This window comes from Myxocyprinus asiaticus, chromosome 14 (genome assembly GCF_019703515.2).
Source record: "Myxocyprinus asiaticus isolate MX2 ecotype Aquarium Trade chromosome 14, UBuf_Myxa_2, whole genome shotgun sequence".
In the NCBI taxonomy this organism is placed as follows: Eukaryota; Metazoa; Chordata; class Actinopteri; order Cypriniformes; family Catostomidae; genus Myxocyprinus; species Myxocyprinus asiaticus.
The window spans coordinates 36,548,123-36,571,181 of record NC_059357.1 but is presented as its reverse complement, the minus strand read 5'-3'; the positions used below and the strand labels follow the sequence as shown (position 1 = coordinate 36,571,181).

Below are 23,059 nucleotides of genomic sequence, written 5' to 3'. Positions count from 1 at the left end.
AATGTTTTAAAAAATTTATGAAATCAACAAGGTCATAAAACTAACATGTCTACGAACTTGGAAAACGTGTTTAAAACGTGTTTTTAAAAGACTGCTCATTCAGACGAAATGTTTTGTCAATAACCATCACCTTCCATGTTATCGTACAACGAATTTCACACTTTTATTCTGAAAAAAAGGGGCAGATGTCAGAATGTAGCCACTCTTTCAGCCATTTTGAAACGCTTTCTCAACCTACACTGGCTTCATGTTGCTCCAGACAGCCTGTGGCAGTTTGTTTGTAAAAAAAAAAACAAAAAATTGTCTAAAACGTGCTGCACATTGTAAGATATTTACGGAGCAGTATACTTGTATTCATATGAGGCCAGTTTTCAGTAACACATTTTCCCGCCTCCGCGAGCAGACACTCGTGTTATCTTCGTAAGGGACAGTAGTTTGGACATAACTGTTGTCACCCTCTAACTACACAGCACGGTCGTCCCATGTCTTGACAGATCAGGGCTGGCTGAACCATATCTCTCTACCATAGGTAAGTTTTATCACTGTTTTATACACTTTATAAAGGTGCAGTGTCTAGAATATTGTCTATCCCATGTGTCTCTTAACATCACAGTGATTTTACACTTGCAAAAGTAAGTTAAACACCATATTTCTTTCTCAGGATGCGCTATGTGGCGAGTGCCTCTCTGTCCTTTGGTTCCCTGGGCCTGCTCCGTCTCTTCGGGGCGTCCTGGTCCTGGAGCCTCGCAGCGGGTCTTAGTGTTTATTTAGGAACAGGAGGGTGGCGTTACCTGTATGTGGTGGTTCGTACAGCTAAACGGGACATCAAGTGAGTGACTGATATATTGGATGTCATATTGCGTTAAACTAATGATGTTTCCCGAGTCATTATGTTTAAGGGATAGTGCTGGCATCATGCGTTCACCCTCATGCTGTGCCAGACCCGTATGAATTTCCTTCTACGGAACACAAAAGGTGAAATTTAGAATTATATAATCACACATGGCTCAATGGCTGCTCTTTCACAAATTATGAAAGTAAATGGAGACCACTACTATCAAGTGGTCTAAACAACTTGTTTCTTCAGCCATACAGAACCATAAAGGAACGTTGTGATTCCATTCAAGTTACGCTCAGTCGACAGCATTTGTGACATAATGATTGCCACCAAAATATATTTTTGACGTGTCCCTTATTTATAAAAAAAAAAAAAAGAAAAATTGAGGTTATAGTAAGGCACTTACAATAGAAATGAATGGTGCCGATCCATAAACATTAAAATACACACTGTTTCAACAGCATTAGCCATAAGACGTAACCATTATAACTTCATTTCAGTGTGATAAAATCAGGGATTTAATAGTTTTAGGGCATTTACCAGATGCCCTCAAACAAAGTTGTAATATTGGATATAACTTAACACAGATAAGGGCTGGGTTTCCCGAAGCACTAAGTAGAACATTAGTAGCACTTAAGTAGTACTTAATCTCTAATGCGCATTTCCCAAAAGCATAGTTATCTAAGTAGTTCGCAAAAATGTTCATAAAATTAACAAGAGCTTTGAACCGCTCTTAAGTCCATTAAGTGCAACTTAAATGTATCTTTCTGGCATCTTTCACAGTTTATCAAAGACAATGGGACATTTAATAAATTGCATTAATATATTTTGATCATTGGAAAATCATTGTAAACTATTTCAGAAGGTAAAGAAAAAGTGTTGAAAAAAATCACTATGAAATCAATAGGCAGTCTCCGCAGTCTCCACAAATTTACAAGACACGTAATACAGTATAACGTTATATTAGCCTTCTTTGATAAGCATAATTGTAATGGCAATAGAAAGACGACACATTCTCCTTAAACCGATTAAGAAGACATGTGAGTAATGTGACCACGCAGTTTAAAACTTAAATAAATATACCTTAATATTTAAAATATGGTTAACAAAGGAGATTTTAATCCTGTTCTGTGTGCATTTGTTCAGTTTCCAGCCAAAGGAGCAAAACTTTAGGCTGCATGAGAGCCCCTTATGATTCACATAGGGTACATTCACGTTACATGCATTTATTGCGTCATTTTCATTAATCGCTATGATTGAGCATCAATCTGAAACTCTGTCTTACTAAATTCATAATTATTTCTTTAAATTCTGTAATAGTTAGGTAATAAATTTCGGTGCCTCAAAGGTTACAAACAACTTCCATGTTTGTCAGTATTTCCACCTTATTTTCATTTGAGAAGACAAACACCTGGACATATTGGCCAAAGTAATCAGCACCTTTGGAATGGACAGCACCCGTAACAAAGCACTTAAATTGTACTTTTTAACGAGCAATCTACGTGCTGGTTTGGGAAACAGGCATTACTCCATTGTAAAATTACAAGCTACATAAGTTAAGATGATCGTTAAAGCTTAAGTTGCAACATTATCTGGAAACCCAGCCAAGGTTAGCAAGTGAGTTAGTAAGTTGTATGAATGAACATTACATTTATATAGTGCTTTTCTGACACTACACCCAAAGTGCTTTACACAGTGAACAGGGGACTCACCTCAACCACCACCAGTGTGCAGCATCCACCTGGATGATGCGACTGTAGCCATAGTGCACTCACCCACACCAGCTATTGGTGGAGAGGAGAGCGTAGAGTTACAGAGCCAATTAATGGATGGGGATAATTAGGAAACCATGATAGATAAGGGCCAATTTGGCCAGGACACCAGAGTTATACCCCTACGCTTTTCAAGAAGTGTCCTGGGATTTTTAATGACCACAGAGAGTCAGTTTAACATCACATCCGAAGGACAGTGCCTTTTTACAGAATAGTGTCCCTGTCACTATACTAGGGCATTAAGACCCACACAGAGAGAGAACCCCCTGCTGGCCTCCCTAATACCTCTTCCAGTATCAACCTTAGTTTTTCCCAGGAGGTCTCCCATCCAGGTACTGACCAGGCTCAACCCTGCTTAGCTTCAGAGGGCAACTAGTCTTGAGCTGCCGGGTGATATGGCTGCTGGCTAAGTTAGTAAGTTAACATGTGTGATGATTACGTCTAATGGCTATACTTTTGAAACTGTGTGTATTTAAACATTTATGGACTTGCCCCATTTACTTCCATTGTAAGTGTCCATAGTAGGCTAATTGGGATCTTTGCTTTCGATTGAGCTCAACATAAATTGAACCCAAAACGTGCCTTAAGGCCTGTTGCACACTGTATGATTTTTACGGTCCTTTTATGATTGTTGCTTGTCTGACTATGTTATGAGACCATATGAGATATGTTATGAGATCTTGGGTGAAAGCCACATTGAACTCGTTTACATGGACACCAGAAAGCCATTAATTGTGATAAAGCTGCTTAAGACTGTAAAGTGGTGTACATGCAAGGTGTTCATGGCTTTCTCTTTACTCCTGTAAACATGCCAGTAAGCAGTTTTCTCCACAGCAACGTAATTTCCCTACAACACTTCTGTAAATAAAAAACATGGGATCTGAGGAAAACTTCGCTATTTTATTCTCTGTTGCTTCGCTTTATTTCCAGACATTATAGAGTTGTTGCTGTATTTGTTTCCTCAACTTTATATCGCAACCTGCGGCAGAATTGCACTGCATTAGTGGGGTTTACCTCTTACGTAAAACTCTGGGATTCCCCCAGTGTACGAGCACATACACGTAGACATGAGGGACATTAGTCGATATTTTAATTTGGTGTGTATAAATGGGTATATTTTATAGCTTTTTCCACTGTACTCCCTGTGTTGACTTGTTGATATGATGTATGGCTCCATTCTATGACATTAGCTATCCGGTCTGTTCAAAGCGCATGTGCACTCTTCAAAATCCTGTAAGAACGGCGCTAATGCTTTTACATGGCCACATTAATATGCATTCTCCAGGAGAAACCTGGGTGTGTTAAACTGCTTTCTCTTAATCCCTTAAACGGTGTAAGGAAAACGGCGTTTTCGTTTGCATGTCGTTTCAGAGCACCGCTTTCTGCAAAAACCCTGAAATATGTTTTCTTTAGTGCATGTAAACGTTGTCAGTGTCAGATTGTACGATACATATCGTAACCAGGACTTTGGTCCCAGTCATCTTGATTGAGAGCACTGACTAGGGGTTTTCTCTCATCAGATTGTCATAGGAGCGGTCACACTGCATGACTGCAACACAAAGTTTCCAACACTACACTGTAGAATCTAATTAGTTGACCATAGATTTTTCAAGGCAATTGGTTTGCATGCTTTTTCTAAGTAAACATACTTATTTGGCTCAAGTAAACTGAACTTAATTTTTTAAATAACATTAACTTTTTACATTTAAGCTTAACTCATCTATGATTAAAGTATCATTGTTTTGATTTAATTATTTAAATTGGGTTATACAGTATAAGGGAAATTATGACTAGACTCTAAGTTAGCCATATGGCACACTGGACTCTACTCAGTACTTCTTTGTGCACATAAATCTGCACTTTTTAAAGTACAATTGAGTAAAGAAGAATGGCTTAAACTTAACAGGCTCCAAGTTCACCAGAGGTAACACTAATCACCCTGATGGTGACTTAACAAAAATCTCAGTTATCAACCAGCTACAACAAAACAACAACAATAGTCATAAGAATAAAAAAATAAAAAAAAAATATTATTTTACTACATAAGTTCCCTTGTTTTTTCCAAACAAACATAATTTATTCAAGCGCAAGGGTTTATGGGTATTCCACACTTGTACTTGGTAATTTTGAGTTAGTAGTACTCTAAGCCAAAGTTTAAAGAACTTACGTATTTAAGTTATGATTCCAAAATGTGACATTTCAAATAATGTTTAATTAGAACCACTTAAATGTTTTCATTAATGTCAACTTAAGGATTTAGAGAGTAATGGTAACTTAATTAAAACTAATAAGAATAGGAAAAATTTAAGTAGAGTAAACTATTTTGTATAATTTGAGATTACTATTAGTATTTACAGTGTACCAGAACTTCGCAGAAGGCTAAGTGAAACTCACACTGAGCGATCAAACTGCAGATTGTGCCCTATGACGAGAGAAGTCTTTTATCATTATAACCCGACCGATACAGGATTTTTGAGACCGATACCAATTTTAGAGAGGGGACATTCACCGATTACCGATATGGTGGCCGATATATTAAATTTTTGAGCTGGAATGAAAACAGACCTTTTCTATGTGGATTGTTCACCAATTTTACACCGATATGACTATGCAAAGGTACTCAGTAGGCTACTTTCTTAAGTATTTTTATCAAAGAATATTTGACATTATTATTATAATACATTGCCAACAAATTTTAGAAATGAACACGGAGAAAATAAAGAATAAATAAAAATACAATAAATAGCTTAATAAACATCAATACTGTATGTTTAGTATCAGTCAAATGCTGACCATTAAAATAAAGAATAAATAAAAATACAATAAATAGCTAAACATCAGTACTGTTTAGTATCAGTCAAATGCTGACCATTAAAATAAAGAATAGATAAAAAATAAAATAAATAGCTTAATTAACATCAGTACAGTTTAGTATCAGTCGGTTGCTGACCATTAAAATAAAATTAAATAAAAATACAATAAATAGCTAAATAAACATCAGTATTACTGTTTAGTATCAGTCAAATGCTGACCATTAAAATAAAGAATAAATAAAAAACAATAAATAGCTAAATAAACATCAGTATCACTGTTTAGTATCAGTCAAATGCTGACTATATTAATACTGCCGAGTCAAGATAAAAAGATAGGCAGCGGTGTTACACCGTATTCTGCTATACAAGTTCAGGAGAAACTTTCAACGGTGGAAAACCAGACTTTTAAATATTACATTTTGTAAATGCAACGACTGGAATTGTTCAGTTGAAGGGGGTACCAAACTGTGAATCCTAAACACAACAGTTTGGCGAATACATGTTTATTCATTAGCTTCCACTCAGCTGACAACAATGAAAGTAGCTACGTGATTAGCTAGTTAGCTATAAGCTCATTGTCACGGAGAGCAAAAGACGGATATTGTTTATTTTACTTTCCAGCATTGTGTCTCACCAACTAGGTAATAACATAGCGTGAAATCAACACTGAACAGACACAATCCACCACCGCACCGTTGTCTGCTGAGCTGCAAAAAGATGCTCTGATGTTTACCTTTCAATCTGCTACATTACTGACTGCACTGACAAACTATAGCTGGCTAACAGCAAACAGACATGAGTGACAGGGTTAACGTTATATTAGTAATATTGAAAAGGGAAAATGATGGGGTCATTGTTTATTAACTTTCCAGTATGTATTTCACAAACTAGTTAGCAGCTTACCATAAAGAGACACAGCTCAACTCCGCCCTGTCTGCAGAGCCACGGTCAGCTCAGCTCTGTAAACAATGGAGTCGGAGCGCGCTCTGCTGGACAAACTACGCTATGACACCAATTCAAGCATTGTTTTCTGCAATATATGTTCTGAAAAAAAAGTTTTCATATCGGTAAACATATACGCCGATACCGATATATCGGTGTAAGGCTAATATCGACCGATATATCGGTCGGGCACTATTTACCATACCAGAAATTTGCTTCAGATGGCAAAATCGTGGCCAAAATCGTACACGTGGAACCTGGCAATACGCATCTTTACATGCCATATTTGAATTGAACACAAGCACAAATCTAGTTTGAAAGCTTCGATGGAGTGAAATATTTTCAGTGAATTATGACTTAAATTTCAATTCCTCCAAGCTTAAAGCTATAATATGGCTTCAGGAAACTTGGAATATAGCACACAAGTTGTATGAACTACTTTTAGGGTGCTTTGATGCCATTTTGGAGCTTAACAGCACCTGCCTTCTTTCATTTTCATTACATAAAAAAAAGAGCGGTCAAGGTATTCTTCAAAATTTCACCATTTGTGTTTCATGGAGGAACATCATTCAGGTTTGTAAGGACATGAGGGTGAATAAATGACAACATAATATTTGGCAAAACACATAAATGACGATATAATATTTTCAGCTTGTGTGGATAATTGATTTCTCCCTCCTTTGTCCTTCAGTGGTCTGTATGTGCTCATGAGGGTTAAACTGGCACTTTGGCATCATATCCGTCACCGCAACACCATACCCTCGATCTTTGCACAAACTGTGGCTCGGCACCCAGACAAACCTGCGCTTGTGTATGAAGCAACCGGGGAAACGTGGACTTTCACCCAGTTAGATCAGCTCTCTAATTCTGTGGCCCACTGGGCACTGAGCCAGGGCTGGACCTCAGGGGATGTGGTGGCGCTTTTCATGGAGAGCCGACCGCTCCAAGTGGCACTCTGGCTCGGCCTGGCCAAAGTGGGCGTGGAGGCTGCGTTAATTAACTTCAACCTCAGACGTGATGCACTTCTGCACTGTGTGGGTGTGTCTGCATCCCGAGGGATGGTTTTTGGAGCAGAGCTGGCAGACGGTGAGTCAAAACAAGTAATTAATCTAGATAGTTCTTTGTTAACCTTTTTCCATCAGAATACCACTGGTGCGTGTGCCTTAGCCATTTCTCAGGTGCTTGTTTCTCATACGGTGACATAGCTATGTTAAAGGGAGAGTTCACCCAAAAATTCAAATTCAGTCATTTACTAACCCACATGTTGTTCAAAACCCTTATGACTTTCTTTGTTCTGTGGAACACAAAAGGAGATGTTAGGCAGAATGTTAGCCTCAGTCACCATTGACTTTCATTGCATTTTTTTTTTCAATACACTGAAAGTAAATAAAATGAACTATCCCTTAATACATTAACTGCACACAAACAAACAGTCTGCATAAGAGCCTTTGTTTACAAGTCTTACTACTAGGTTTGTGAACATAGGCATTGCACAATTCACACATAAGATACATGTAAATAAAAAACATTTATTTCAGATGGATGAGAAAAATAACATAGGCCGTTTCCGGTGGAGACAGCTTTGTTTATTTTTTTTAACAGTCTTCTTTTGTTTTGAGTTGATTCTGTGAAATATTTGTTTGGTGTGGACATTATGTGTGCGGTGTGGCCTTCGGTGTGGACGTTCATGGTTTGACATCAGCAGGTTTAAGAGACAAATGCTGGGCCAATGTTTTTCAGCCCAGAACTGTCTTTTCTTTGGAAACGGCCAGAATGGTTCCAAATTGTTTGCTGTGTCGGTGGAAAAGGGTAATGTGATTCTTACCTGCAACATGTAAGTAATTGCACATGCCCTGTCTGTTTGTAGCCGTGTCTGAAGTGAGCGCTTCCTTGAGCGAGAGCATGGTACGGTTCTGCACGGGTGACCTGAGACCAGACCAGTTGGCCACTCTGAAATCTCAGCCTCTTGACTACATTCTGGCATCTACCCCTCGACACCCACCACCCTATACCCAGTCCAAGGGCTTCAGTGGTAAGATTCACAGAATTTCAACGTTTTACCTGTCGAGCAGAGGTGTCAAACTGTTCTTAAAACAATGGAATAAACAGAATTGAATTCAACAGAGACCTGTAGATTATAAAAAATGATAATAAAAGGAAATTAATCAAAAACAATATTGACGAGAAAAGAGAACCACTCACAGCTCTTGGTTGGATAATTTGAGCTGAAATGAGATAAAAACTGAACATTAACACAAAGTTAGTCCAAAAAAACAAAAAAGAAACTGTACGGCCAATTTTAATTACAGTTCTGTTTCTAAGTCAAACTACACATTCCTGTACAACAGCATGATTACGAGTGTGATGTTTTTGTTACAACAGTTCTAAAAACAAGAAGTTAAAGGAATATTCCAGGTTCAATTCAAGTTAAGCTCAATCAACAGCATTTGTGGCATTATGTTGACTACCACAAAAATTAACCTTCTCTTTAAAAAAAAAAAAGCACAAATCGAGGTTAAACTGAGGCACTTACAATGGAAGTGAGTGGGGCCAATTTTTGGAGGGTTTAGAAGCAGAAGCTTAAAACTAACATTAATTCTTCTGTTAATACTCATGTATTATTTGAGCTGTAAATTTGTTAAAGGTAAAGGATTTTATCAAACTAAAATCATGTTAACACGCATATTGTTTACATCTTGTGGCTATACTTTTGAAACAGTGAGTAATTAACATTAAAAAATTGTCCCCATTGACTTACATTGTAAGTGCCTTACTAACTACGTTTACATGGACAACAGAAAGCGGGTTATTGCGAGAAAGCTGTGTATTGCAAAAAAAACAGTGTTTTGTACTGTATAAGCGGCGTACTCTTTACTCACGTATACATGCGGCTCGGTCAGTAAGCACTTTCTCCAGAGCAACGTAATTACCCCGCGACACTTGTGTAAATAACAAACATGGTATCTGAGGAAGACTTCACAGTTTTATTCTCTGTTGCTTTGCTTTGTTTTCAGATATTTCAGAGTTGTTGCTGTGTTTGTTTCCTCCCCTTTCTATCGCAATATCTGTAGCGGAATTGCACTTTAATAGTGGGGTTTACCTCTTATGTAAATCTCCGGGATTCCCTCAAAGTAGGAGCAAAAATGTGAATGTGAGAGACCGTTGATATTTTACAGAGGTGTTTATAAATGAGTATATTTTATAGTGTATATGCTTTTCCCACTGTACTCCCAGAAATGGTTTGTTGAGATGTTGTTGGGCTTCATCCTATGACATTTGTTATTTGGTCTGCACATCCGCACCCTTCAAAAACCTGTTAAAACTACGTATGTGTTTACATGGCCACATAAGCCACGTTCTCCGGGAGAAACCTAGGTGTTAAACCGCTTTATTTTAGTCCTTTAAACAGCGTAAGGAAATCGGCGTTCTCGTTTACATGATGTTTCAAAATGGCGCTTTCTGCAAAACACCCGCTTTCCAAAGTGCATGTAAACGTGGTCACTGTAACTTAGATTTTTGCTATTTTTAAAGAAAAGTCAATTTTTGTTGTAACTGGTAATCAGCATAATGCTACAAATGCTGTCGATTGAGCTTAACTTGTATTGGACCTGGAATATTCCTTAAATATCAAGAAACGTATGTTTCGTATAACGTATGTAAACGTAGGGGGCCTGGGTAGCTCAGTGAGTATTGACGCTGACTACCACCCCTGGAGTAGCGAGTTTGAATCCAGGGTGTGCTGAGTGACTCCAGTCAGGTCTCCTAAGCAACCAAATTGACCCGGTTGCTAGGGAGGGTAGAGTCACATGGGGTAACCTCCTCGTGGTCACGATTAGTGGTTCTCGCCCTCAGTGGGGTGCATGGTATGTTGTGCATGGATCGTGGAGTGTAGCATGCGCCTTCACATGCTGGGAGTGTCTGCGGTGTCATGCACAACGAGCCACGTGATAAGATGCACGGATTGACGGTCACATAAGCGGAGGCAAATGAGACTTGTCCTCCGCCACCCGGATTGAGGTGAGTAACCGCGCCACTACAAGGACCTACTAAGTAGTGGGAATTGGGCATTCCAAATTGGGAGAAAAGGGGATAAAAAAAAAAAAGAAACATATGTTTCAGACAGATTTGACAAGTTATTTCGGTTATTTTTTTCTGCCAACTAAAATAGTTCCACAAGAGGCCAAAGCATCAGGATTCTGAAGTGAAAAAAAAAAAAAAATGCAGTCTTGACTTATTAAATAATTTATTTTATAAAAATTTAAATTATCTTCCTGAAAGCATCCCGGCCATATTGGACTCCTTCATGGGCTGTGTGTTTGATACCCCTGCTTCAGTTAATGGTTCATTTAGAGCTGTTTGATTTACTGATGCATGGATCAGGAGGTATTATTGGCATCATTAAGTGCATATTACTTTGACAATCAACTCAGAGTGTTCCATTGATTTTATGACTGCTGCTTTTATGATCTCCGCTGCCGCAGTTTTTTAACAAACCTTCATATTATTGGCCTTTATGAACCTTTTTACTGGTGTAAGTTAAGATAGTTGTGAAACTTCTAGACAATTCATTTCAAATCCATATGGAAGACAGAAAATATTCGAATGATTGATAAATTATGTCTGTTTATCCCGAGGGGAAGTTCTGTTTGTCAGTTGTTAGAATGTAAAATATGTATGAGGTGTCCTCACTACCAATAACAATGTATTCCACTTCTCCTTTACTGCATTCGTCCTCTCCACGTTACAAATAGAGTGGATTGCCTATTACAGAACTTATTATAAGCTTGCTGTAAAAATGCTTATTATGCATGGTAACCCTGATTCAGTCACAAGTTTGAGTAGCATATTAATTAGAGGTTTAATTTGCAAGTCACAGGGATGCGTTAGCTCAAATAAATTATTTCCACTCTTCAGAAGCTATTATGATTGATCAGTTAGTCCTCAGTTCTGTTGTTAAGACCTCTAAAGATGATTTGAGATTATAAGCTGTTTGAAGACATATATCTTGTGAAAAGTAAATAATGGAAGTAATCACAGGAAAAAAAATAGATAAAGAAACACTCATGTCAGAATAACATACTTCTTCTGTACTAGCATACTACTTAGTAGCTTACAAACAGAATACTATGCAGTATATACTGTAGTAGTGTTGGGCGATCTTCTCCATAGTCAGATCGTCCTATGGTCAGACTGTGAGATTGCCAATACCCAATATGATTTTTTTGATAGCAGAAAGTAATAAAAGGACTCGTTTATGTTTAGGTCTAAGCGTTTTCTTGGTGAATTTAAATTAGTTCAATAACTGGGGTCTCTGATATTCGTAAACGATAAGGTAATATTTAGTTAAAAGAAATTATGAGACATTCAAAGTCTCTTCACAAATTTGGACAGTTTTTAAATATTTCTTGTTGCTTAGTACTCTCAAAGACATTATTGGTGAAGCAAAAACGTGTGTGTGAAAAACACTTTGGTGTAAAGTGACGTCACTTCATAGACTTCAGTGTATTCTGCAGCGCTGATGCGAGTCATGTGAAAGACTCTTAATGCGTATAAATATCAGTCACTTTTGCACATTAATCATTGCTCTTCACAATCACAAAAGTGACCGATTATGGTTTCAAAACGGCGAATTTCTCCAAAAGGTAAGGAGTTTGGATCCCTGAAATTATTATTATTTTATTTTCATGCATTTATTTATTTTGTGGAATTTGATAATTTTCCACGGCACACCTGACAATCTTTGGTTGGGAAACACTGATGTAGACAAGTATCTATATCCACAGAAAAACAAGTACTGTATTGACATAACCTGAAAGGCTGCTCAGCAAGGAAGTCAATGCACAAACCACCATAAAAAAGCCAGACTACAGTTTGCAAGTGCACATGGGAACAAAGATCTTACTTTTTGGAGAAATTTCCTCTAGTCTGATGAAACAAAATTTGAACTGTTTGGCCATAATGACCATCGTTATGTTTGGAGGAAAAAAAACACCATCCCAACCTTGAAGCATGGGGGTGGCCGCCTCGTGTTGTGAGGGTGCTTTGCTGCAGGAGGGACTGGTGCACTTCACAAAATAGATGGCATCATGAGGAAGAAATATTATGTGGATATATTGAAGCAACATCTCAAGATATCAGCCATAAATTTAAAGCTTGGTCGCAAATGGGTCTTCCAAATGGACAATGACCCCCAAGCATACCTCCAAAGTTGTGGCAAAATGGCTTAAGGACAACAAAATCAGGGTATTGGAGTGGCCATCACAAAGCCCTGACCTCAATCCGATAGAAAATTTGTGAGCAGAACTGAAAAAGCAACTGCGAACAAGGACGCCTACAAACCTGACTCAGTTACACCAGTTCTGTCTGGAGGAATGGGACAAAATTCCAGCAGCTTATTGTGAGAAGCTTGTGGAAGGCTACCCAAAACATTTGACCCAAATTAAACAATTTAAAGGCAATGCTACCAAGTACTAACAAAGTGTATGTAAGCTTCTTACCCACTGAGAATGTGATGAAGAAATAAAAGCTGAAATAAATAATTCTCTCTACTATTATTCTGACATTTCACATTCTTAAAATAAAGTAGTGATCCTAACTGACCTAAGACAGGGAATGTTTTTTACAATTAAATTTCAAGATTTGTGAAGAACTGAGTTTAAATGTATTTGGCTAAGGTGTATGTAAACTTCTGACTTCAACTGTATATATATATACAGTATACTTCAACCATTTTCCAGTATTAATATAGTTCTCAGATATGTATAATTGAGAAATTCCATAATTTCTGGGTGAACTATAAATAATATAACCGCTCTCCTTGATTCTGTTTTGTTCTGTGACTTGACTCGATTTAAGACTGACTTGTCTTGCTTGACTGTATGCAGTGCTGACTTGACTTGGTAGTTTAAGGATAGGACTTGAGACTTGCACGTGTGATTTGTTCCCACCTCTGGATTAAACGACAATAGCAAAAACATAAAATGAATTATAATAAAAGATATATAAAATAAATTAAGAAAGGACATAAATAAAGTACATCACAGATGCGTGTTGTCTAGAAGCTGGAGTTAAAACAGAAACTCTCAGATAACACACAACACACAGGTTACTTTTAGGAAAATCGGGCCAAAAATTTAAACAATTTAAATCTTAAGAAAGTTCTACGGATAAATTATAAGAAGTTCGTAAGAATGTTCCTAAGTGCAACTCTTGAAAATTTCTTAAGTTCTCAAAGATTTTCTTAAGAAAATCTTGATTTCTTTTCTTAAGAATAAATTGATAGGCTTTGACGTTGTCTGATCAGATTAGCCTGCTCATGAAGTTATCTCATCTAATAGCCTACAACAAATGCAATACTTCAACACTGGTAAATTGTAACAATAAATGCATCTATTAATTTTTTTTTTAAAGTAGTAAGCACCTCGCGATCATTTTTATTTTCTTTTTTATGTAAAGTGTGTGAGATGTGTTAGTTTAACAACAATACCCATCAAAGGAGAATTTACTAGCTGGTAACAATTTGACATGGAGCGAAAGAAAAGAAACAAAAACTTCAGTAGACAAGAGCTGGAGGTTCTTGTTGGGGAAAATACTGCAAGGAAAAAAGTTCTACTTGGGAAGCATTATAATTAGATCACGTCAGAAAGTAAGAGGTGGGTATGGAAAAGGGTGTCGGAGATTAATTAAAAAGAAAGTCTCAGCTTTCTAATTATGTAATTGTTATGTTTCTGTGGACTCTAAAGATCGCAGAGAGAGAGCGCTATGCAGCGCATCCGTTTGAATTGACTAGCATTAATATTAAGAAGCTTCAAAACAACATTTATTGTTTGAATTTGGTGATAACATTTACATGGTTTATTACCTGAAAATAAAAATAACATAAAACACAAAACAGCCCAAAAAAGTGTTTTGGTCTAAAATCAAATTTCTACATAAACAGCCCATTGCGTCTCCCAAAACATGATAGAACGCATCACATTTGAAATGACCCAGTAAATTCATTAAACCTTTAACCTTTTAGAATTTTAGACAAGTGTGAGGTTATCCTAACCAGAAAGACAGAAATTAAGCAGAAAATGGTAGTTAAGAAGAATTTTCTTCCTAAGAACATATCGTGAATCCAGCCCCAGATCCTTAGAACCTTCATGGCACAGCAAATGTCGTCTTTTTTTTTTTTTTTTTTTTTTTTTTTAAGAAATAGTTGACACTATATAGTACATACTGCAGAGTAAGCTGTACATTTGTATTATAAACTTTGCCTGTGTCTCATCAATGTTTTACCCTTTCTCTTGACATCCTTACAGATCATTTGTTCTATATCTACACTTCTGGCACCACAGGACTCCCTAAAGCTGCAATAGTGGTGCACAGTCGGTAAGTCAGCCTGAAAACTACAACTGCTCACAAACAAATGGAATACATGTGTCAAACAGATACATTCATACTTTTAAGCCCATTTTGGACTGAATTTTCATAAACAACTGTTATTTTCTAGATATTACAGGATTGCTGCTTTTGGGTATTATTCTTTTCGAATGCGGCCTGACGACATTATCTATGACTGTTTACCCCTTTACCACTCAGCAGGTATGTTATGCATAGGGGCTTCATATTGTTTTGAATATTTTATAAGAATTTGAAAGTTATTGATTTCAAATTTAATTAAATTAATATAGCTATTTTTTTTACAGATTGGCCATCGTATGCTTTCTATATCATTTGTATTTTACAGGTAATATTATGGGGGTGGGCCAGTGTCTCATTAATGGTCTAACTGTGGTGGTCAAGAAGAAGTTTTCTGCGAGTCGCTTTTGGGAAGACTGCATCAAACACAACTGTACTGTAAGTCACTAATATTTATAAGTATAGACTAGAGCTGTCAAAGTTAACGCATGCGATTTATTAAAAAAATTTAACGCGGGGGCCTGTGTAGCTCAGCGAGTAAAGACGCTAACTACCACCCCTGGAGTCATGAGTTCGAATCCAGGGTGTGCTGAGTGACTCCAGCCAGGTCTTCTAAGCAACCAAATTGGCCCGGTTGCTAGGAAGAGTAGAGTCACATGAGGTAACCTCCTCATAGTCGCTATAATGTGGTTCTCGCTCTCGGTGGGGCACGTGGTGAGTTGTGCGTGGATGCCGTGGAGAATAGCGTGAAGCCTCCACACACGCTATGTCTCCGTGGTAACGCACTCAACAAGCCACGTGATAAGATGTGCGGATTGATGGTCTCAGACGCGGAGGCGACTGAAATTCGTCCTCTGCCACCTGGACTGAGGCGAGTCACTACACCACCACGAGGACATAGAACGCATTGGGAATTGGGCATTCCAAATTGGGAGAAAAAGTTTAACGCGTTATTTCTTAATCACGATTTATGCATATACCGTTAGTAAAGCATAAACCAGCATAGACACTGGTTGTAAGGGCGGAACCGTTGTAATGTGTCGGTGTGTCTGCCCGGAGTCATTACACTGACGCACACTTCACAAACACACACACGACAGCTGTGTCAGTGATCAAATGATGGGGAAAGGACCTGTTAACACTATTTGTTGTACAAAACAAGCCCAGATGGGACAAAAGTACTTTGCAGTCTCTGTAAGGTACAGTTTAATTACCACAGAAGCATGTCAAGTCTTAACTATCACGAAAATGTAGAAGGAGACATTGTTTGCTAAGGCTTTTCATGTGGAGTTCAAAGTGGCGCTTGGTGCTGGCTTTGACACCCTGATGCGAATCGTGAATGCGGCTTCACGGTTGCTGTAGCAAAGTGGATATTTAAAGTCACATTTGAGCTAGGGCTGGGCGGTTTTTCAGATTTTTCCAATTAATTTGAATTTGTGTTTTGACTAATATATATATATATATATATATATATATATATATATATATATATATATATATATAATATAATTATATAATATATATATAATTATTTTTTTAAATCGAGATTTTTCAAAAAAATATTGCAAACGCTTAAATTAGATACATTGTAAATCCACCAAAGGCTGAATAAGGAAGAGAAAAAGAATTAATAGAGCTGGTCTTAATGCTACTCCCGATCTGATCAGCTTCACGTGTGTGGCGCTCCAATGAACGTGACAGGTTAACAACATGGAGACTGTGGTAATATTCCCAGTACGATTGTACACCGTGCGATTGTAGCTCAGCTTCGTCCATCATGCAGGTATACACCGGCTAAAGACCATAACTAGCCTCGGCTCTTTCTTTTCTTTTTACCCATAAAAAAGCGTTAGATACGTGACAGTTATTGCACTTCATTTCAAATCATGGAGAGGCTATATATGGGGAATCAAACATCCACTGCTCCTTTTGCCATGATGATTCAGAGAGATCGCTAATTATTGCTTTTTCTGTGATGTGTTTCAAGTGTACTGCGTCTATAGCCAACATTTGGCAAGCTAGCATTTTGACAAACTTTGCTAGTTGAATTATGATAAATTATTTCTCTATCTGCAGGGGTTTATGAATATACACACAAATTGTTTGATATACAATAAGTACTTTCTAGGTAAACTTGATAATTTATAGATATTGATTTCTAGATAACTTTTTAGACAGACTTGGTTTAGATAAAATGAATACCTACACTGGCTAAGAATTATTTTGCCATTTACTTATTCTATTATTTCTGAACATCTGGGTTTATTTTATTTTACATTTTCACTCTGTTGACAACTTCCCCCTGTGGTGCATTTGCACATTGTTCTTGCACACCTTTGTTTCCTATAATGAAAAGAACTTGGATTTCTCTAACCAGGTTGCCTTGCATTGTAAAAAAGAACATGCAATTTGAATCATGTTGGAGTACATGTAAAAGTTGAAAAATAGAATCGTGAATAAGTTTGATAAAAATCAAGACTTTATTTTATTTTTTTTTGCCATTTTGCCAAGCCCCAATTTGAGCACTTTCAAAATCTGTGATTAATCATGATTAAAAATTGTAATCAATTGACAGCTCTAGCATAGAATTATGACTAATGAGTAACTAGAAAAGGACTGTTCATCAAAGCAGATGTTTTGATGTTGGCTTGACAAGGCCTTGTTTGAAAGTTTCAAAATGTTTAAGAAGCTTTTAAGTTTGAAAGTAAAAATTTGAAGGTCATTTGAGATTGGATGGATAGATTTTGGATTGTTTAATACAGAAAAGTCTGATCAGTTGGAAAGTCTAATTCAGAAACGGTGTGAAGCTCTGTGCGAAGTTTGGTGGACATAACTTGAAAAGTCTACAGGCATTTTGAGATTTCAGGGGATTTTTTTTCCCATGGTAACACCATAAATCTGATCAGTTAGACAAAAATAAAGCACACTAAGTCACAACAGCCTGAAGGTTTGTGATGCTTAAACTCCCACCACAGCAGATTTGTTCTCAAAAGAAGATTAAAAGTGCAATAGAACATCAATATGTTGATGTTGGTCAAGCCAACATAATTATAAAACTGTTCATTTCTCATTTTTCAACCCTCCCCCTCCAGGTTGTGCAGTACATTGGTGAGATTTGTCGTTATTTGCTGTCCCAGCCTGTGAAGCCCTCAGAGCGACAGCACCAGGTTCGTTTGGCTGTGGGGAATGGACTGCGGCCCAGCGTGTGGGAGGCCTTCATGGAGCGTTTTGGGGTCAAACAGATCGGCGAGTTCTATGGAGCCACTGAGTGTAACTGCAGCATTGCCAACATGGATGGCAAGGTCAAATATAAGTGTTTTTCTGTAAAAATGTAGATTCATTTTGTCCGTTTTGTAGCTTTTTGAACAGTTAAACTTACTGGTAACTTCAGTGTCATTGTCTACTCACCAGATTGGAGCATGTGGGTTTAACAGTCGCATTCTGCCAAATGTCTACCCCATCTGTCTGGTGAAAGTAAATGAGGAAACCATGGAACTGGTTCGAGACAAGCAGGGACTGTGTGTGCCCTGCCAACCTGGTGCGTTTACAACCAAGAACGTTTCCTGTTTGTTTTATTACAGTGCTTGCATTCTGGTTAGGGTTTGTTCTAAACCACTAACTCTAATTATCAAACTTCTGCAATTCTCCATTCAGACTCCATTCAAACTTGGTTTTGTAGATAATTTCAGCCTTAAGTGTTCTGTCTATTTTTGTTATTTGTAAATGTTAAACTTTGCAAGAAATTTAGGGGGAAGTTTGAAGACCTCCCATTGACTTGATAAAATGTTCACCATTTAAAATGACTGTCAGTAACTGAAAGCGATGACATCATCATATTATTTGCAAACTGATATGTAAGTCTTTTTGTTTTTGCATGTATTTGCATACTCAACTGTGATTCTGACTTGTCTTTTTTGCATATATTTTACCATATATAGCCACCATTACACTGCACAGTGACTGTGTCATGACAACAGCAAAGGGTTTCATTTGTGCAGAACCAAAGCCAAAAAGCTTTTCAAACGTATATTTATCTGCCTTGCATATTTAAGCACTAGTATTTTCTTTCTGGAAATGCAAATATAGTTTATTTACTTGATTTTCCTGAAAATATGTTCATACAAAAGGTTTGGGATAATTTTTTAGATCTAATCTTTTTAATAGAAGTCTATCATATAGTAACGATGTGAAACAAATTTATATTCTCCCACAGCTTTTCCTGTCTTTTTGTTCCCGTATCATTAATTATTCTCTTCATGCATTACTTGCACTCACAGGAGAGCCCGGTCTGCTAGTGGGGAGAATTAATCAGCAGGATCCGCTGCGACGGTTTGATGGGTATGCTAGTCAGGATGCCACCAGGAAGAAGATTGCCCATAATGTATTCAAGAAAAACGACTCTGCATATCTGTCAGGTGTGCCCTCAACATTCTGCAAAGAAGTGCCGGTGTCTAAAACAGTATAAAAGTGTCAAAGTTAAATATTGTGGATGTTTTTGGAGTAAAAGATTCTGTCTGTCTCTACAAAGCTTGTTTTAGCCATAACTATTGTAACTATTATTATTATGCTTCTGCCCAAAATTTCACCATGCAACTTTTTGCATAGCTTGGCGATCACCTAGAAACACCCTAACAACCACCCAGATCACCCTAGCAATGTTCTTGCAACCACCCAGAAAATCATAGATACTGCCTAGCAACACCCTGGCAACTGGCTAGCTAAGCCCTTGTTACTACCTAAAATAACCTAGCAACTGCCCATATCATCCTTGCATCATAGCAGCGAGTATTGCACAAGCAAGCGCCACGCACATTGTCTTCAGAAAATGATAAATAAAAAACAAATCGTAGCAGTATATAAAAATATCTTCATTGTTTCAGGCACTAGGCATACTTAGTTTACTGGGTAGTTCAAGAAATACTTTGGTCTATGTTGGTTTGGTGTCTTTCAGGTGATGTTTTAGTTATGGATGAGCTTGGGTACATGTATTTCCGGGACCGGAGTGGTGACACGTTCCGTTGGAAAGGTGAGAACGTCTCCACTACTGAGGTGGAAGGAACACTGAGCAGCCTGTTGGGACAGACAGATGTGGCAGTGTTTGGAGTAGCAGTACCAGGTAAGGGAAATAATAACTTTTGTCCTAAAGCTACATGGACTCACAACTACTCAGATTCGATGAATGAATAAATGTGGATGTGTGTGCGCTGCAGGTGTGGAGGGGAAGGCTGGTATGGCTGCCATCGCTGACTCAACAGGAAGTTTTAACTGTGCATCTTTCCTGAGAGAGGTTCAGCAAGCTCTGCCTCCATACGCACGGCCAGTATTTCTACGCATCTCGCCATGTGTAGATACTACAGGTGAGGGCAGATTAGCAAATATCACTTAGACATAGATGGAACACTTTTTAACAGTATGTTCTGCGTAGGGCAGGGCGGTCGGTGTATTGAATATTCACAATGATTTTGATGGCGATATAAAATTAAGCAACACCATGAATATTGCAATTATGTTTTATATACTTTTTATGTTTTAATAGCATCTCTGATTTGTAATTTAGTTGCAAAAGTGGCGTTAGAGTTGATAAATTTGATTAATTTCCATGAATGTGTTCAAACTGTCCATTTCAGTAAATCGAGTCCAAACGGTGATTCAGCGATTTGTTGCGTCATCACTTAAAAATGGTTATTAAAGGCCCTGCATTTTATCTTATTTTTTTACATAGTAAATATATGTAAAGTATGTATTTAAATGTTTCCGTAAAATATACGTATATGTAGATAGATATTACTGTTTATTACTATGTACAATATTTTTTTATTGGCCAATATAATATGTGCATCACAATACGAAGGCAGACATATTGGAAATGGATTACAAGGTCTTCTACTTCCAGAAGATCATGGAAACTTTAACCAGGAGGCAGTAGACATCTGGTACATTGCATACAACAGGTTTTTTAGCCAAATATTCATCATGTTCGTGATGTAGTGGCTTTAGAAAAACATGTATCAAATATGATACGTGACGCTTTATAAGGTTAAATAACATTCTTTCCTTGTGTTCATGTAGTGAAAAACATGCCTTGATAATGTATAACAAGATTTTTAACGTATTTTACTTCTTGTATTAAACATTGTGAATGCACTTGCTTCAATTGCTATTTGGTTGAAATAATGTTCCTCTGATTTTAACAAAAACAACCCTTTTATACCATTTCAGAGCAAATACATAATGTCAAAAGGCTAAAAAAATATAGTGATAAAATTGTTTAGCTATATTACCCAGTCCTAGTTCTGTATCTGTTTTATCAGATATTTTTTAAAAGTTTGTCTGTAGCATTATTTCCTACTCCCTTTCTTTCACAGGAACCTTTAAAATTCAGAAGACCAGATTACAGAGAGAGGGATACGATCCACGACTCACAACTGACCAGATCTACGTTCTCAACACCAGAGCAGGTTGTTATGAGCTTGTGGATGAGCAGATGTTCAATGCTTTCGAGGAGGGCAGGATGTCCCTTTGAGATGAAGATCAGGTAGTCTGAACACACCTGATCATCTTCTAACCTGCCCATGCGCCAAAATGCAATTGAAGCCACTGAGATTTGTCCTGCTAGAATTCAGACACATTTCTGTTTATTTTAATTAATAGTATGGCATTTGAAGAGGTTTCCTCAATTTAGTATTAGAAAGCACAAGCTGTGCCTTGCAAATGACAAACTGAATTTGTCTGATATGCAATAGATGAGACCATTAAGAGTGAACGATTATTTTAATGTGTTCTGATTTTATGGTAGTGTACAAACTAATATATACTGCTGGACATATGCACTCCCAATTTAACCAGTTTTACAAAAGACACTAAAGCCGACAGAATGACAGATGGAACTCCACTAGAATGTCTGAGGTCTATGTACTGTAAAGTGTTTAACATCATAGCAACAATACATGCTGATTGCAGGACTGAATATTTTAACTGAATAGATGATTAAGAGTGGATGTTAACGGACTTAAGTCTTTTATTACATAAACATTGTTAAAATGCCTAAAATTGATTTTTCATCTCCAGAGTGACTTGATTTTAGAAAGGCTGAAGATACAGAGTATCTTTATAAAGAGCCACAACAAAGTGCCTTAGATTTTACCTCTTTACCCATGTGTGAAATGAGATCTATTCAGTACCCTGATACTGATTTAATGAGTCAGTTTAGATTTAAAAAAAAAAGTTTTGAAAACTAATTTAGAGTAATCATATTAATCATTTGAAGAGTTCAGAATGATGCAATGAATAAATAAAAGTTCTTACTATTATAGACACATTCTCATTTTTGTTTCAAATTATCTTGGACTTTTATTGTTGAGTGAATCTCACAAAGAACTGTCAATCATATTTCACCCCAAAATTAAAACAAAACACACTGACAGAATAGCATTCAGAGATGATATTCTTCTCATTACAACTGTACAGAGCGGTTATCTGAGTTACCGTAGACTTTATCAGTTCGAACCAATCTGGCCATTCTCTGTTGACCTCTCTTATCAACAAGGTGTTTCCATCCGCAGACTGCCACTCATTGGATGTTTTTTGTTTTTGGCACCGTTCAGAGTAAATTCTAGAGACTGTTGTGTGTGAAAATCCCAGGAGATCAGCAATTACAGAAATACTCAAACCAGCCCATCTGGCACCAACAATCATGCCACAGTCCAAATCACTGAGATCACATTTTTTCCCCATTCTGATAATTGATGTGAACTCGAACCAACCCATCTGGCACCAACAATCATGCTACAGTTCTTTTACATCACGTATGTATGTGTGCGCCGTTTACCTGGTGAAGTTATGGCACCAGGATGCACTGTAGGAAGACAACAAGTTGGTGGAAGGAGTGTGATGCTCTGGGTAATGTTCTGCTGGGAAACCCTAGGTCCGGCCATTCATGTGGACGTCAATTTGACATGTGCCACCTACCTAAACATTGTTGCACCCCTTCATGGCAGTGGTATTCCCTGATGGCAGTGACCTCTTTCAGCAGGATAATGCGCCCTGCCACACTGCACACAATGTTCAGGAATGGTTTGAGGAACATGATGAAGAGTTCAAGGTGTTGCCCTGGCCTCCAAATTCCTCAGATCTCAATCCGATTGAGCATCTGTGGGATGTTTTGGACCAACAAGTCTGATCCACGTTGGCTCCACCTCACAAATTACAGGACTTGAAGGATCTACTGCTAATGTTTTGGGTGCCAGATACCACAGGACACCTTCAAGGGTCTTGTAGAGTCCATGCCTTGG

At 37.6% G+C, this 23,059-nt stretch overlaps 1 protein-coding gene across 1 annotated transcript; it reads left to right on the top strand.

The window, feature by feature from the left end:
- Window positions 1-225: 225 nt before the first annotated feature.
- slc27a1a (solute carrier family 27 member 1a) lies at window positions 226-22,080 on the top strand. Its single transcript, XM_051716612.1, has 13 exons — window positions 226-529; window positions 662-829; window positions 7,057-7,451; window positions 8,233-8,397; window positions 14,669-14,738; window positions 14,860-14,951; window positions 15,097-15,206; window positions 17,861-18,070; window positions 18,180-18,306; window positions 19,046-19,183; window positions 19,720-19,884; window positions 19,979-20,125; window positions 21,134-22,080. Exons 2-13 carry the CDS (start codon window positions 663-665, stop codon window positions 21,289-21,291), a joined length of 1,944 nt encoding a protein of 647 aa, XP_051572572.1. The 5' UTR covers window positions 226-529; window position 662; the 3' UTR covers window positions 21,292-22,080.
- Window positions 22,081-23,059: the final 979 nt, after the last annotated feature.